Source organism: Ictidomys tridecemlineatus, chromosome 5 (assembly GCF_052094955.1).
Source record: "Ictidomys tridecemlineatus isolate mIctTri1 chromosome 5, mIctTri1.hap1, whole genome shotgun sequence".
Taxonomy (NCBI): domain Eukaryota; kingdom Metazoa; phylum Chordata; class Mammalia; order Rodentia; family Sciuridae; genus Ictidomys; species Ictidomys tridecemlineatus.
The window spans coordinates 82,122,376-82,140,944 of record NC_135481.1 but is presented as its reverse complement, the minus strand read 5'-3'; the positions used below and the strand labels follow the sequence as shown (position 1 = coordinate 82,140,944).

General features: G+C 35.9%; 1 protein-coding gene across 5 annotated transcripts in view; it reads left to right on the top strand.

Moving 5' to 3' along the window:
- Positions 1-18,569, top strand: part of Akap6 (A-kinase anchoring protein 6) — a 499,805-nt gene that overhangs the window by 104,897 nt on the left and 376,339 nt on the right. For 4 of the 5 annotated variants that reach the window (XM_021724690.3, XM_040275773.2, XM_021724692.3 and 1 more), the window contains one exon: positions 15,411-15,768. In XM_021724690.3, the coding sequence (XP_021580365.2) occupies positions 15,445-15,768 (324 nt within the window). In that variant the 5' untranslated portion in view covers positions 15,411-15,444. Of the gene's footprint in view, positions 1-3,412; positions 3,472-15,410; positions 15,769-18,569 lie in introns of all 5 variants that reach the window. The other variant, XM_040275774.2, reaches the window with a different exon arrangement.

The following is an 18,569-nucleotide window of genomic DNA, read 5'->3' as shown; positions in this document are numbered from 1 at the left end:
TTGTGGGTTGCCTTTTTACTGTTGATATTGTTCTTTGATGCACAAAATTTTAACATTTTCATGAAGTCAAATTTGTCTATTTTTCTGATTATTTTGTGAATAAAAAGCAGTGTTATTTAATTCAAGTGACTGCTTCATAGTCTGAACTTAAAGTGTTCTACCTTCATAAAAATATTATAAATTTTGTTGTAAACTTGTCTGAACACTGAGATCCTGTTATAAAATAAAGCTTGTTACATTTAAATATACAAAAATCTTGTCATATTTTAACAAGGTTAAATATAAACCTTGTTGTTAGAAACCAGTTAAGTGATAGGGCAGGTAACTTTTTTTAAAAATTGAAAAGCTTGGTTTAACAGTACAGACTTACTCTATAGGATCAAGATCAGTTTTTCTCTAACCTATTTCCCTTTACAGATCAATTGAGAAATGATACACATGGAAGCTGCCAGTTCTTCTTGGAGGGTGAGGGATGAACAATTGATGACTTGCTTGTTTGCCAGAGCATGAGGGATAGGTGCCAAATAAAGTGAGCTGCTCACTAAACACCATTTTCCCCCTTAAATTATAGTGTGCATTCAACCGCCTGCTGATATATTCCTCTGCCTTTGTATAAATCTGCCTGGATTAGTTTTGTTTAAAAATTTCATGTCATTTTTCACATTGAAGCAAAGTAAAACTAGTCTTCCAGCTGTTTCTGTTTTAAATAATGTTCAAAAACAAAACTCTTACCTTATAGATTTCAACTTAATTAAAGGTCATCTCAAACACTTTTATTTTTAAAAATGCAGTCAGCTGGGCTGGGGATGTGGCTCAAGCGGTAGTGCGCTCACCTGCCATGCACGTGGCCTGGGTTCGATCCTCAGCACCACATACAAACAAAGATGTTGTGTCTGCCGAAAACTAATAAAAAAAATTGCAGTCAGCTGAATACTAATGAAATATTCTAGGTTATTCATTTTCAGGCACATGAAATGCCATTTCTTCTCCAGAAAATCCAATCAAAGGACCTTGGGTATTCAAATTCATGTCTGAATCATACAGAATTATTGACAATTATAGTATTAGGGCAAAGAGCACATCGAATAGAAGCTATGACAAGCAGAATTTGCGGTTCTTTTGTATTTGGCTGCAAATGAGTAAGATCACAAGTAGCTGTGTCATATGATAGCTATGACTGTGGTACATTAATTGAAAAATTATAAATAGATGATATCTAGAGCCCATTGGAAGGACAAGTTGTTTCTAAGTGTCATATCAATTATGAGAAACTGTTGTTAACAAACAGAAAGATAAGAAAAATTAAAAGAAAAAATTTAGGGCACAGTCAACTTTCAGGCATCTGAATCACTCTTGGATGGCAGCCAAATGCTCATGTGCTTGGAAAGTGAAGTCTACCTAGGGAAGGAAAGAAGTGAAAAACCCAGAAATCATAACCTCTCTTGGAGACTGCTGCTCCTTTTCTTCTTCATTGCAGCTAGACTTTGGTTAGTGGTAAGTGATCAAATCAAATGACTGAAGGATTTTTGCTTTTAGTTTAGGCCATCCCCCTCTTAAAGCAGAGAGAGACAGTATGAGTTAGGCTGTTCTGGCATTCAGCATTTTGCCCTCTGTATTCCTGTGATTTAGAGAGATTCCTAAATTTAAAAACTAAAATCCTTTTTCTACTTTCTGTTAATTTAAGAGCTGGCAAAGCATCTGGTAAAATTCATCTACAACTAATTTTCTAGGATTATTGAAAGATCCTCCTCCTCCTCCTCCTCCTCCTCCTCCTCCTCCTTCTTTTTGGAGACATTTAAGTCATTAGCTCCTACTTAGTAGTTCCTATTATTGCTGTTTATTTTATTAAGCAAGAGAATAAATAATTTATTTTTTAGAAACAAAAATTCAATGAAGGTGAATTTTTGCTAAGCTAGTCCATGCTTCTTATTTTTTGTTGTCTACTAGAATATATAAGCAAAATATTTATTACCTTGTATTATCTACTTTTTTACTAGAAAATATGTATTTGATTTTTTTTGAAGATCTATGATATATAACTTATTTGTTATAGGGATTAGTTTCTCAAAACACCAGTTAATTTTAGAGCAAGTCATATTTAATCAGACACTCACTTTCAATTTAGATGGCTAATTGAGCTGAAATACTTGAATTTTTAATAAAGTTGATGCATTTTAAGCAAAACCATTTCAAAATTTTTAAAATGAATAGGTTTTATCTTAGTGAAATATTTTCTTGAAAGGTAGATATGGTAGTAGACTTTCATTTTTCTTTCTCTAATAAAGAAAACTATGAGGAAGAATCATAGACCTTTGGATATTAACAGCTCTTGCCATCTCCCATTAGTATATATTTTTTTTAATTTGAAATTAGAATCTTCTAAAGAAAATTGTTTTGCAAGTTTGGGAAGTTAGATTGAGTAGGAAATAATAGTGAATAGGAATAATGCTTTTAAAAATCCTGGTTTTTATGAGAGTTTATCACCTCTAAAATAACATCTCCTATTTACGAAAAAATGACAATATAGATAGTTATTAAATATGTTCTCACATTATAGCTTGAATAGTAAAAAACAAATTAGTATTTGTTGAAAGGTATGACTTAATTTATTATTTGATATCGAAGCCTGATCCAGTTGTCTTAAAAAATAAGTTATTTATTCCACAATGTATCTACTTGGACAAATACTAAAATAAGCTTACCTTTGACTTGCTCACTTAGTCAAGTGGGATCAGGTTTAGTTTGTAGAAAACTTTTCTTTCTTAAAGGGATTATTTAAGTGAAACAAACAAGACTTTATTATTGAAGTGAATCACAGTAAGCATTTTGCATTTTAAAATATGATGTTTTAATCAGGCATAGTGTTATATACCTGAAATCCCAGTGACTTGGGAGGTTGAGGCAGGAGGATCACAAGTTCAAAGCCAGCTTCCACAACTTAGCAAGGCCCTAAGCAACTTAGTAAGATCCTGTCTCTAAATAAAAAATAAAAAGGGCTGGAGACATTGGTTTAGAGCCCCCATGATCAATCCCTGATACCAAAAAGAAAAAGAAAAATGTTTTAGGAGTACATAGGCACAAATTTGAACTTAGCATGTTAAATTTAGCATCACTTAAGTTGTACCCTACCCAGTCTTGTGACATTCTCTATCAGAAAGCAAAAGGCAAATATATATAATTATTATTTTCAGAGTCAAACAAGTTTGAGAAATAATGTTTCCTATATTCCATGCCCCATATAGAAACAACTCAGTGACACTCAAGAATGTTAAAACTGTGTTCTATAATAAAAAAGCTTTCATAGTTTAATCTAGATATTTTTGAGTTTTATGCTTGCAGACAAATAGTTAAGAGGTGAGTAGTGCTTCAGTTCCTTGAGACAAACAATAGCCCTTTTCTTTTCCATTTCCAGCCCTTTTCCCCCCCATGCTCCAGAGGCAATCTGGTGTCATCTTTTGGCTGACATTTTTGGTGAGTACCTCCATCTTGAAACAATAGGATGGTAGGACTATTTCCCAAGCATGTTGTATTTTTTCCATAGTTTTATCTTTTGATTTTCCCTATGAAAAATGGGAATTTATTTAGCTTGTTACCCTACCCTATTTCTCTTTCTCTCTTTCTCCCTCTCCCTCTCTTTTCTGGTACTGGGAATTGAACCCAGGGGTGCTTTTACTACTGAGTTACATTCCCAGCCCTTTTTACTTTGAGACAGGGTCTTGGTAAGTTGCCAAGTATTGCAGGGTGACCAGAATACTGCCAGGGTAGGTTCCTGCTCAGAAGGTATGAACTGCCTGAGAAATAAAAAGTCTGAAATAATTAGTGAGAATTAAAGACAGAGCCAGAAATTGGATAGAAAGGGAGTGTCTGATGGGTTTTCCAGTCCTGATGGGAGTTGAACACTGAAAAAGGGACCCCAATTATTTAAGGAGAAGTACATCAAAGGCAGGGATAAGGTTTCAGTGGGAGGAGTCTTGGGTGCTTGTTTCTCAGTGTGGCTGGGATCTTGCCCTAAACAAGTTGATTGACATTTTGGCAAGCCACACCCATCTTCAAAAGGCTGTATGGCTCCAATGGGTCACCCCATCTCCCATGCTGTGCTGAGCTAGTGATGGAGCTAGGTAGGAAGCCACATTAACCAGGTGTTGCTGCTGGGAGTTCCCATTACCAGCGTTTCCTGACTTATGGTACCAACATTGTTTTAGTTCATGCACAGTTCACGGATGGCTTTCCATAGGCAAGGCTGGCCTTGAATTTGCAATCCTCCTTCCTCAGCCTCCTGAGCAGCTGGGATTACAGATATGTCCCATGCCTGGCTTTGTTATTCTCCTGTAGGGGCACATATGCACTTGCTTGAGTACACACAAAAAATTCCTGCCTCTCACTATTCTTGTAAAATTATGTAGTGATTTGGGATATAGCAACGTTTAGTGTTTAATTATTAAGAATATGTAAGTGTAATTTACAGAACAATAATTGTATCATAATATTATGATTGTTATATATTAGTTGAAAAATTATAAACAGATGATTTGTAGAGAAGAACCAATTTTTCTATTTTTGTACAAACTTTTGTCGCTAGAGTTTATTATTATTTATTTGGTTTTTCTATGAATTAATCTCCAATTTGACCCCTGATTTTCTACCAGTTGCATAAATTTCTTCTAGGACATTTGTTTACATCAGGTTTTCTCTCAGTGTTATCTGCTTGAAGCAGTCTTACCATGAGCCTTCTGACCTGGTCTAGTAGGGACAGGAAGCCTGGCTTCCCTGGTGCATAGCTGCCATCCTGGAATTTCCCTTCCTCATCATGCTTGGGGGCTAGAATTCCTGTGATTTTCTTTTTCTTGGTTTACTCCTTCATTTTCACAGAATGTAGCCTCCGATGTCTCTTAAAAGTAGGCAGAAGTTGATGTGTGTGTGTGTTTGTGTATATGTGTGTGTGTGTGTGTGTGTTTGTGTGTTTTAAAAATATTCTAGCCAGATAGGATGGCACATACTTGTTTTAATCCCCAAAATGCAGGAGGCTAAAACAGGAGGATAGCAAGTTCAAGGATAGCCTCAGCAATTTAGCAAGGCCCTAAACAACATAGTAAGACCTTATCTCAAAATTTTAAAAAAGGGTGGTGGTGGTGGGAGTGGAAGGTGGAGATGTGATTAAGTGCCCCAGGGCTCAAGTCTTGAAACCCCCCAAATTTATTCTACCGTCACATTGATTATTTATTAATTTACATTATTCTTGCTGTTCTAGTCTAGATTTTTTCTTTTTTTGATGCTTGGTTTGCCTTTCTTGACTTCCTGCCTATCTTTGTAAAAATTATGTAGTGATTTGGGATATAGCAACATCTAGTGTTTATATTATTAAGAATATGTAAGTGTAATTTATAGCTTTGAGACTTAATATTTGTCCATTTTTATTGAATATGTTACGATAATTCAATATGTTTACAGTGTATAGTAATCAGATCAAGGCAGTAAGCATTTCCATCTTTCAAACACTAATCAATTTTATGAGTTAGGAATTTCATACTCTTCTAGTTATAAAGTATATCATAGATTATTTCAACCAATGGTTACCATATTTTATTTCTGCCCTTCTCAATCTCTAGTGACACTATTCCATTTCATTCTTCCATGAGATTGATATGTTAGTTTCCACAAATGAGTAGAAACATGTGGTATTTGTCTTTCTGTGTCTGGCTTATTTCACTTGACATAATGACCTCCTATATTATTCACATGTCTGCAAATGATAGGATCTCATTCTTTTTATGATTGAATAATATTCCATTGTGTATGGCATATACACATTTTATTGATAAATTCATTCATTGAATGACATCTAGGTTGATTCCATATTTTAGCTATTGTGAAGAGTACTGCAATGAACATTGGAGTGAAGGTATCTTTTTGATATAGTGATTTCATTGTCTTTGGGTATATATCCAGTAGTTGAATTGCTGGATCATATGATAGTTGTATTTTTAGTTTCTTGAGGAATCTCCTTACTATTTTCCGTAATGACTATACTAATTTACATTCCCACCAGCGGTGTATGAGTGTTCCCCTTTCTCCAGATCCTCATCAGCATTTGTTATTTTTTGTCTTTGTGATGACAGCTACTACAATTGGGGTGAGTGGATATCTCATTGTGGTTTTGATTTGCATTTCCCTGGTGAATAGTAAGATTGAACATTTTTCATGTACTTGGCCTTTTGTATATCTTCTCTGGAGAAGCATCTATAGAGATACAGACTAGAATTCTTTTCCTTCTTAAGCAAAACAATTGTCTTCAGACTTCCAGTGTTGCTGTTGAGAGACTCGGTACACTCTAATTTGTGGTGTTTTGTATGTCTCTAACCTCTATCCCAAAGCCCATTTCCCAGAATCTGGGACTGGATACTAAGCTTCCAACTTTCAAGGATGCATTATTTTCTGGCATTAACATGTGATATAACATGTGGAGTGTTGTCAATTGAGCTTTCAGTGTCCATAGTTTTTTTGGGGTGGGGGCTTAATTACATAGGCACAATTAATTGGATCATTGTTTACACAGTTTCCCAAAGACCCCAAACTTTAATCACATGGTTGGGCTTTCTGACTGGCTTGCCCTCATTCCTGAGTCAGCTCATTAGCATAAATTTTGAAGTGTGATCTAGAGAGCCCACCACAAACAGCAAAGATATTCCTATCAGTCAGAAATTTCTAACTTCTAAAGAGGTTACCGCCCAGGAGGTAGGACAAAGTCCATATTTCCTTTTAGGAAAGTTAATTTTTTCATGCCTCCTCCTTCCAGATATATCTGGTTCCATGAATTCCAAAATAATTTAGGGATTTTGAAGTAAAAATCAGATTGGTTCTTTGTCCCCTAATTGCTGGCTTAGGATTTATTTTTCCGCAAGTTAACTAAGTCATTTATCACTTGTTCATCTAATTTCTGGCTTCTAAAATATTATTTGCCTCCTATTCTTGAGTGTTTATGTTTACTAGAAAAGCCTTTTAAGTAGTATTAGAGGGATTTTTGGAGGAAGCAAAACTACATGTGTGTATTCAGTTGGCTATCTCTACCCAGAAGTTGCCATCACTCTCTCAATTTATTTTCTGTAGCAACTTTTTGTATTATACTTATTAATACCTGGGCAATAATTCTGTGTTAGCAAATACTGCAATATTGCTGCATTAATAGAGATAACTAATTAATTTAGGCTTTAAAATGGCTCTTCTTTTAGAACTTATTTCCTTTCAATGTCACATATGGAGAACACAAAAGAAAAACAAAATAGCCTCTTATCACTTGTTGACTAAGGTTAAGAATATGGAGATAGGGATCTTTTATCTTCACTGTTATCTATTTTTACAATGTTGGAATTAATATGTATTACTTTAAAATTAATGTAAAAAAGTCATTTTAGACCAAAAAAAGCATTGTATAAAATAATCCTTAAAAATTTTCCACTTCAAATTATGAAGCTAGGATTGTGAGTAGGGTTAATGGAGAACTAAAAATGGAGAATTTTATTTATATTTAATGGAGTAGGTAGGACATAGCAGAGAACTCCTTTATCACTCTGATCTAAAAGTCAGACTTGTAACTTCTCTTTCTGTCTCTCTCAGTCTGTGTCTCTCAATCTCTCACTCCCTGGGATAGAAAAATTTTTAAGGCAACATTTCATGTTAATGAAGTCTTTGTCTAGAAAAGGGAATGTTGATACTCTCAATTCTGATTTCTCATTTTATTTTCTTGATAAATAAGACTGCATGTGTCTACTATTCTGTTTCATTCTAGAATACAACGGTAATCTGATTTCTTTCTCTAAACAGTCATTTTAGAATTCCTGCTTCCCTTGGATTCATTCCAAACTCCACATCATAGCATTCAAAACTCTCTTTTAATGTGGCTGTGACTTACCTTCCAGCTTTATCTATTTCTGGGCAGCATCAAGTTCCCAGTGTTCTCAAACAAGGATTTGCTAATTTCCCCAACTTCATGATGTTGAGGTTTCTTTGTTCATGCATTTCCTCTCCTAGAATTCCTTTATCATCTTCCTTCTATCTCTGCCTATTGAAATGAGACCCATTTTTACAAACCTATTTCAAATTTTCCCTTCTCTAGATGTTTCCACTTATCTTTCCTCCACCCACAATTAATACCATTCTACTAGGATCTCACTTGGTTTTGATCTTGCCTCCCATATATTGACTACAGCCTGCCTGTGCAGTAGATATTGGTGAATGTGTGTATGTGCATGCACAGACGGAGGGGGGAGGGGATTATAGGATTCATTATAATGCTTTGTGTTTAGTTCATTCTCAGTAAAGACATTTGATTTGAAGTAATTATCTCATGTTCTTTGAATTAATAGTATTGATAAAAGTAACAATGGTACAGATTACATATTAGTACTTTACAAATCCAGTCCTTCTCAGGCCATTTTCTTGAACAATAGAAAATCGGATGCCTAATGCTTAAAGGTGAGATGTGAGGGAGATAAACACTCATTAATGTTCATTGCATTCATGTCCACATGGTTGATGACCAGGGGCATCCATGTGGCTGACTGCCTGAAGTAGCCAAATGAATCTTTGTGTGATTGGAACTGATTTCAGTAGTGGAAGAAAGAAAACATGGAGAGCATGAAGACTAGCCTTGACAATCTGGGTAGCCTTGCCATAAGAGATGATCTGTATAATCAGGGAAAGGGGTGGGAGGAGGAGTCAAGGAAGGAAAATGATTTATGATGCGTGGTATGGCTGACAGAAGATTCCATGCTCTGGGAAAGGGAATTATCTGATGATTGAAGGGAGAACCTGGAGAGGGTGCATGGTCTCTAAGTGATTAGCAGAATGTAATCAGCCATCTGCCTGGGGATGGAGCTGTACACAAAGGAAATATCATCGAAGGGTGGGGGAGGGAGAGAGAGAGAAAGAGAGAGAATAACACCAAGAAGAAATTATAGAAATCTGTTCAGGCTTCCCTGTTAACATGCTTTCTTGCACCCTTGCACATGCTTGAAGTTCTCCTTCTTACTGATATCTGCTTGCAGGCTGGCCTGTTATTACAGGAGGATTAGAAAGTGACACTGATCAGCACTTACTGTAGTGAATTCACTGTTATTCTAGGTGAGTGCTGGAGGACCTGGGGTTGTGACAGGAAGAAGGCAAAAGAAGAGGTATCAGACAGCTATTGTGGAAATTTCCTTAGGAACATTTTACAAAAGCCACTGTCTCTTTCTTTTCTAAATTCAAATTTAACTTTATATTTGGCAACAACTATTCTACTTTCCTATTTAAGAACTTAAAGCCATCTAAAGTTTCTTGACTCTTTATAAGAGTCAGGGAGATAGGCAGACAGCAAGATTTAAGACTAGGTGATGAATTAGATCCTCATTCATCTGGGTAGGCAGGGACATTTAATTAAGCAATTTATTAAACTTGTTTTTGTGTTTTCTTTACAAAGTCCAATTCTGGTATTGTGGACTCAAATATAGAATATACCTCTTGAATTAATTTATATTTCCTCAGTGCAATCAAACCATGAGAACTAACATTAGACAAAAATTGAAAACAATCCAGAGGAATTTTTTCTTTCTAAAATGTTTATTAATTGATTCTCTGAAGAGTGGTTATGAGAATACAAAAGAAAAACATGAAGGGGGTGAGAGGATACGGATACATAGTGATGTCTAACATAATTTCCTCTACCTCTGTTCTGTAATGTGCTAAGTAGCAAAGCCAATCTGTTAATTTGGCCAAAATTATGCATTAGTTCCTTGTTTGTGTTTTACGGAGTAAGCAGGACCTAGAAATATTAAGTATTTGGGCTTAAAGTTGATTTACATTATGGCAAGACTTCCTCTCACACTGTGCACATGATGATGTTCTTGCTTGGAAGAAACGGTTTCTTCTTGAGAAAATAAATAACCTGAATCTAATTAGTTCAGATTGGCTTTATCAGCTGGTCATGTTAACTATGTATCCTGCTTTAAAATTCTTCTTTTTTTATTTTTAATTTTATTTATTTATTTTTTTAGATTACAGTCTTGGTTCTTCTGAGCTGACTGGATGTGCTCAGTCCACCAAAACACTCTTTTCTGTAGTTATTCTTGTTTTGGCAATCATCTTCTTTTTCTCAGCTCACTTATCATCACTTGTTTGCAAAAGGCCTGCCTATAATTGCAGTCCTGGAGCTTATACATTAGCTTCCAAATAGCTGTGTAACAGCCCTCTCAGAGCAAAAGATATAGGTCACTGAGAGCGTATGAAATGGTGCCTATTGGCATGGAGCAGCCCAGATGCTAACCTTATCTTGTTTGGGCATAAGAAGAGAGCCAGAGGGTGGAGAGGAGTAGCCAGATGCTTAATCCTGAGGGGATCTTAGGGACAAAAGCATTTACAATGAGTAGCATAGACTCCAGATATTGACTTCTCTGCCCCTTCATTTGGAGAGAAAATTAACAGGAGAAAGGAGAAAGAGATGGGTAGTTTTGATGACTATGTAGCTAGAATTTTTTCCCTTCTGATTTGGTTAAAGAACACTATCCTGATTTAAATACATCAAGTCAAATGAACTCTACTAATGTCAGGCTTTCAACTTGGCTAATGTCAAAGAGATAGCAGAAAAAGTTCTTGTTATTAAGCAACTCATAGTGTATTTTCTTCTGTTGCGGTAGGATGATTAATAGAGTAAGGTGGAAAATATCCTCCACAAACTAAGAAGTAAAAAAGCTTTAAAATTGTTATGCTTTCAGGTTTTCCACTTTAAATATTGCTTCTTCACTAGATTTGTGGCAGGAAAGGATTTGATGGATGTTATTTTTAACAATAGCTGGGATAAAGGTGGTATTATCTCTTAATGCTGGAAAGGTGACCACAGATAAGCATTTGATAAGGAGGAGGGAATGGGAGGCCATTGGTTTCCAAGAAGCTGGCCAGTCACTCCTCTGACATCATCTTGGAGTCAGAATTATAATTTGGTAGGTACCTCTGTGCACTTGGCCTAATGCTTCCCTTTGTATCATCAGAAGTTTTTGTCTAGTGGTCTTTTTTTTTTTTTTTTTTTTTTTTAGAGAGAGAGAAAGAATTTTTTTAATATTTATTTCTAGTTTTCAGCGGACACAACACCTTTGTTTGTATGTGGTGCTGAGGATCGAACCCGAGCAGCACGCATGCCAGGCGAGCGTGCTATCTCTTGAGCCAAATCCCCAGCCCTCTAGTGGTCTTATTTTCTTTCAATTTCTCTATGACTAGAAGGGAATCTTTTCCTTTATAAGATGACTTGTAGAAGAAGAGCACAATACTTAACAGCATTTAAAAGTATAGACTTGTGCTGAATTTCCTACTATTTGTTTGTATTTAAATAGAATGATTAATTTGATGGTTTGAAAGCAAGCTTGAATATTCCTGATAGGGGCAGAAAAAATATACACAAAGATTGTTACTATAATCTCCAAAATTTAAAGCATTTTTCCTTGAATTATAAATTTATATTTCAAATCAAATGTGATTTTGTGAAAATCAGGTAGACTATGGTTATTCATGGGTGCTACATTTAAATGTGAACTGCTAGAATTGAAAATTAAATATTTATAGTAAATGCCTTCTAAAGAAAATGGATAATTAATCCATTTTATGTTGCTTTCTCAGGCTTGCTAGGCTATTTTTACACCTAAGGCATTTCTTTCTCAGTTGTGAAAGTATATGTGAAGGAAAGTAATAGACAAAAATTGAAATGAAACTTGAGTTAAACACTGATTTGCTTTACTTCTCAGGATTATAAAAATTCCCAGATAGGGAGGAAGAGCATAAGAAGAAGACTACCACTAAATAGGGAAGAGAGGTGGGAGGGAAAAAGAGGGAGAAGGGGAGTTGCATGGAAGATAGAAGGAGAACCTCATTGTTATACAGAATACATATTTGATGTTGTAATGTGAAAAAGAAAAAAAAGTGTGTCACATTATATTGGATAGAGAGAAAGGATGGGAGAGGAGGGGAGGAGTAGTGGGGATAGGAAGGGCAGCAGAATAGAATAGACAATATGATTGATGTATGCACATTCCACGTATGTATTATATGTCAAAATACATTCTGCTGTCATGTATGACTAAAAAAAATAAAAATAAAAATAAATGTAAAAAACAAAAAATTCCCTTCTTTAGAGTCTGAGCAGTTATTTGGGGAAATATCATATCCAGGTTGAAACTATACATGGAGGAAAATTTTGCTTTGGCAATTTGAATTCCAGGTTTCCTTGCCCCTTTCTCAATTGTAATTTATGTGCATTTTTTTAAAGAGAGAGTGAGAGAAGTGAGAGTGAGAGAGGAGAGAGAGAGAGAGAATCTTTAATATTTAGTTTTTAGTTCTCGGCGGACACAACATCTTTGTTGGTATGTGGTGCTGAGGATCGAACCCGGGCCGCACGCATGCCAGGCGAGCGCGCTACCGCTTGAGCCACATCCCTAGCCCTTATGTGCATTTTTTATGTCAAGTTTTTGTTTAGTAATTTTATCCTGTTTCTTCTCTCTCTCTCTAACCACATCTATATTGTTAGTCTAAGGAGTAGCAAGTTCCTATGGGGGAGAATCTCCCATGTTTGTTGCTTTGGGAAGAATCAGTAACACCTAATATACAAATAGTAATTTATACAATGTTTTATCATGACATTTTTTTTCTGTTAAGTAGAACAAATCTGTTGATGCTGTTTGTGTGTGTTGGTAAAATGGAGGGTCATTCTTTAGTAGCTACATAGCTCTCAGTTTAGGTAGGAAGCTTCCAAGAGCTTTGAAATCTCTGGATTAATAATTATAAGCAGTCATGTATTCTTAGGCTAGAAGAAATCTTACTGTTCATCCAGCTTAAATTTTTTTTTTCATTTTACAGACCAGGAAACTGAGGTCCAGAAATACGGAGGTTTTTTCCTAAATTACAAAAAACTGCATTGTGCTTACTTGGTACATAGCCTGATATAAAGACGTTGTAAGTTGAGTCATAAATTGCAGTGAACTAATTCTTTGGTATGTTCTTTAGTTTAGAGTAGGATGTGCATCCCAGAAAAGGCCCTGCCTTGACTTAGGAATTTTAGAGAAAACACAAGGACACAGTTATGCAGGGCTCTTGGGCAGGAGTTGGGGCAAATAGTCAATGTGGGCATAGCTGGAGCAATTTATTGAATACCACCCTGGCATTTAGTTATCTCCTTGAATGAATCTAAATTTTTAGGAGAGGGAACCATTGGGATATGAATGTGTTCTTCATTTGTAATCAGTTCTATGTCCTTGAACTAAAAACCTTTATTAACCTTTGTGTATCAGATTCCCTCTCTAGGATATGGTTCTAACCTGACTCCCACAGAGGGCCGTGAATCAATTAATAATTTAAAGGTGTTTTGGTAAATCAGAATAAGAGCCTGTCTGAAGCCGAAGTATGGTTTATTAAGAAATGGTAAAGTAGCTTACTCTTCATGGAATTTTGTCATTCCTGGTGAAATTTTGTTACCTTCTAATTGGGTTTTTTAAATAGCTAAGTTTAGTATTATTATTATTATTTCTTAAAAGTTTATTTTTTTAGTTGTAGTTGGACACAATACCTTTATTTTATTTATTTATTTTTATGTGGTGCTGAGAATAGAACCCAGGGCCTCACACATGCTAGGTGAGCTCTCTGTCACTGAGCCACAACCCCAGCTCTAGTATTATTATTATTTTAAAAACTGAATACAAACATGGTTAAAAATTTGAGGTGTGGATTTCTCCCTCTTGCAATCAGGGAGAGAAAGCTGTTGAGTAGTAGCCTAAAGCCCTTCTCTAAAGCAGGCACCAACGTGATAAACCTACTCTATGACTTATATTTTGCTTTTGCAAATAATTTTGCTTTCAAAACTTCACCTGCAAATATCCTTCTCATTTAATTCAAAAGTTAGATGCCCAAGAAATTAGGGATGGGAATTACACTGTAGTGCTGAAAGAATTCTGAAATAGTATGTCATAGGAATAACTTATTCTTAAGGCCTTTGTCAGTTCTACATGTTTTTTTATTCCCTGTGCACATTTCTGTGTGGAAAGTTGCATGTTCCTGGTCAAATTAGGAGCTGTCTTGATTTCTGCCCTCTCCCCCGACCATTTTTGTAGGTAAAAATAATTTTTATTTTGTTACTAAGTGAATATTAAGAATATAGAGAAATACGAGCTACTTTCTGACAATCACATTAAATCTCTGATCTTTTGGTCAGTCACTTCTCATCTTTATAAGCATGAAGGTATAAAGTAACTTCAATGTGTATGATCAGAAGAAAACCTGTAAAAGAGGAATCTGTTTCCTTGAGAGGAAGAGGCTGCTCCTATACTAAAAAAAAAAAACCTATATCCTAAAAAAAAAGCTTACTTTATTATCACTTATATTTGTTATTTTCACCTATTTGACTAATATTTTACTGTTATACATTTTAGAGCAATTTATTACTCTTGAAATTCCAGCACCTCTAAAAATTCAATATAACCAAATATTAATGTAATCTACTTTGAATGCTAATTAATATAATCCATCATTTATAACTTTTATTTAGAAAAGTAAAAGCTTAGAATTTCTCATGATATCTATTTATCTAACAAATATCTAGCAGTATTTGAAGTCACCACAATGTTTTTGGTAATGAGAAAATATTCCCTCTCTAGTTATCCATGTACTTGAATATGTTGGTTATAATCAAAATAGTTTAGATGCTCATAGTAGGAAAGCCCCAAATAATCATGACTTAAGATAGAAGTTTGCTTTTCTCTCTCACATAAAAAAAGTCGAAGACTGAAGTCATAGTACCTAGTAGCTCCTTATTTTCCTATAGGACCCTTGTTCTTATTTCTGTGCTCTATCATTTTCCACTGGATATACTCAAAATTGTCTCTGGATCTGAGCTGACAGCTGGAGCTCCAGCCATCAAGTCCATAGTACCCGCTGGAATCAAAGGGCAAAGCAGAAGGGCAGAAAGGGGGACCCTCCTAATTGAGTCAGCTCCCTTTAAGCAGCTGTTCCAGAATTCCTATATAGTAATTCTACTTACTGCTCATTGGGCAGAACTTAGCCACATGGACACACCTGCCTGCAAAGGAGATAGGGAATGCAGTTTTAAATTGTAGGCCGAAATATTCACAGCTAAAAGATCAGTGTTTTGCTACTAAGGAATGAAGGGAGAATGGATATTCCGGTAGACAATGTTACTGTGATGTTGTGTTCTTATTACATGCTGAGTCTTGGGGCTACCATGTAGAAAATCAAAGTACTTCTTTCTGTTTTTGTTATGAGCAATGGTTTCTTAATTTAGAAATCTGGCTTAATTTAGAAATCCTGTTTCTTCTGTGAAGTACGATTTCTTTATTTGGCAATCTCGTCTGACTCTTGCTTTTTTCTTTCCTCTTGCCTTTCAGCTGTTTTGGAAAGAAGTAAGGTTTAGATTTCTCCATGTTAACCATGAGCGTGACACTTTCCCCCCTGAGGTCACAGGACCTGGATCCTATGGCTACTGATGCTTCACCCATGGCCATCAACATGACACCCACTGTGGAGCAGGGTGAGGGAGAAGAGGCAACAAAGGACCTAGATTCTGAACAGCAGTATGAAAAGCCACCTCCACTCCACACAGGGGCTGACTGGAAGATTGTCCTCCATTTACCTGAAATTGAGACCTGGCTCCGGATGACCTCAGAGAGGGTCCGGGACCTAACCTATTCAGTCCAGCAGGACTCAGACAGCAAGCATGTGGATGTGCACCTAGTTCAACTAAAGGTAAGGCTGATTTTGGGCTTAGATTCTCTCAGGACAGAAGACTGACAAAGGCTATGACATGTGGATCTTGAGTTCTGTATTCCCCACTGAGGAAACGTCCAGGAAGAAAAATAGAGTAACAGGGTTGAAACCATTATTCTTGAAGGTAGGTGTGGACAGAATTAGTTCTTTTCTGATTTTACTTTGTATGCCAATTATCTCCAATAAAACTGGCCTTTGGGACTACAACAGAGAAGTAGGGAAAACAAGGGATGTTAGTATAATGCCATAGAAATCAGTTACAAAGAATAAAATTATTTTTTAAATGATTACAAAAGATAAATTAAAGACTCACAGGTTGAGCATCAAGCTGATCTGATTGTGAGTATATGCATGTGGTTATTATTTGCTATTGAAGCTGATGCTGTCTTTGTGGCAAACAATGGATTCTGGCATGGTGGGGAAGGGCAATGTTCTCTTTTTAGAATAAAGTCTTTCCTCCAGGTACAATGCATCATGTAGAACAAAGGTTCTTTTGTAACAACTCATCTAAAGCTCAGACATTTAAAAAATGTCTGTGGCTTCTAGAGTCCTTATAAACGCTTGACTCTTGGCAGAAATGAATTGGAAGTGCTATTAAAAAGGGTTAGTGATAGAGTTTTGGGCCTAGGGCCCCTAAAACATGTACTGTGAATTCTGGCCCTGATGTACCCTCTCCTTTCTCTCAGGTCATTGAGGGAAATGCATGCTTAGGTCAATGACCAGCAAAACAAGTTAGGTTTATATCCAATTAGGTTTGTAAACTCCTATGTTAATTTCTAGCCAGTTATATGGAATCCCAAGGAAAATTCTTTTACCTACCCAGGTTTGTTCTAAATGACCTGAAAGAGAAGGCTAAACAGATTCTTGGATCTTAACACTTACATAACTTACAGGATGTAGCCATCAGAGAAGAAAGATAGGCAGTAAAGAGAAAGTACACGCCTCAGTGCTTAGAGATCTGGTTCAGCCTCTCAGACTAATTCAACAAATTCTAGGGGAGGAAAGGGGAAGGGGAAAAAGAGAACAGAGGAGCCAGAATGTCACAAATGGCTGGGCTTCTCCCAGGTTGAGAAGGCCTAGGGTTTCCTTCTTTCTATAGGTTCTTGGGAAGAATGCAAAACAGGGTAACAGAAGATTAGGAACCAGCCTCAAGAGAATGCAAATTCCATGCTGTGGAGACAGGGAGTGATGTGATACAGTTCCAGAAACATTAATTTAATCAGAGGAACAACACTCCAACTCCTTGGGGTTTGAATAAAATAGAAATTAGGGGACTTTGCTTTGCCCTGTCCACTAATGTATGACTCTCATAAACAGATTCAGGTTTGGGATTGTAATGAAAGCAGTTATTACCTTCAGAATCCTTCAGATTTACACAAAAAAGGTAGTAAATAATAAAAAAGAATGGGGCAAAATGGAAATATTTTTAGAAGACCTAACTAAAAACAATGTTAAGGAATTTTAAACATATCGACATGTCAATTAACTTTATTTAATTAAGCCAGTAATGTAAAAGTAAAAATTTAGATTTTAATTCTAAATAAAAATGTGAAGTTTTTGTACAATTAATGTGTGGTTATATTTGGTGTTTGAGTAATGAACCTATAGGGTGATTTCTCTTTTTCTCTTTGTAACTACTTGTCATCATCTCTTACCTGTCCCTATAAGCTCTATTCCTTTGGTGGTCTGTCTCCCCTTCTAAGAAGGGAGTTACAGGATATGAAGTCAACATAATAATCCTATGTAGTTAAACAGTAGCTGTTAAGGTGATGAACTGAGATATCTTACCTTCATTTCATCCTATAATTTCTATCATTACTTTTTTGGGTGCTTTTTTCCTAAACACTCAACATTCTCTGTAATGTTCTCAAATATTTTATTTAATAGAGCCCCTTCACATTGAACCTAGAGTCAGCAAGTTCTGGTCAGGGTGTATGGCCTCTAAAATGGTCTATACAAAGAGTTTGGTTTTATCTCTGAACATATAGTTCATTTCCCCTTTATTTGTGTAATATGTCTTTATGTAATCAAATTTAGTACTTTGATGAATTTTTCAAAAAATGTTTAAAATATATGTCACTTTTTCAGATTTCCATATTGATTCATAAGACTTCAGGGGAACTTGGCACAGTGTTTTATATGTGGAATTTCTTGTAGAAGTACCTCTCAATAGAGACAGATGTCTGGCGAGGTGCAGCTTGGGCAAAGCCAACCATCTGCTATGTGGTGTCCCACTTAGCTCACTTTACTTTAGTCAGTTACTCAATCTATTCATTTACAGTGAAAAATAACCACCATGAGATGGAAATGCCTATGGTTTTAAATGCCATCTAGGTATAGATAATTTCTAAATGTATATCCATTCCAATGTTTTCCCAATTTTAGGAGCTCCAGCTGTCTAACTGACATCTTCACTGTGTCTTGGTGGACATCTCAAACTGGATGTGCCCATCAGAGAGCTCTTAATATTCCTTCTTTCAGCAAAAGGCACCACTTTGTACCAAACCAAAGCACAAGTATCTGCCCTACATGTGTGTTTATCAACAAGAGAATATCTCCCCAAAACATGCCCTAAAGTAATTTACTTCTGCTCAGCCTACTGTTGCCTGATCAATCCATATCACTGTTTCCTTGGGTTGCTCAAAAGCTTCCTAACTAATTTTGCTCTCACTTTTCACCTTTACCCCCTTCCATTTTATTCTCTACTTAGAAACCAATGGGATTTTTTTAAAAAAATGTAAACCAGATCACTTTGCTTCCTATTGGATTTAAAGTAAGAC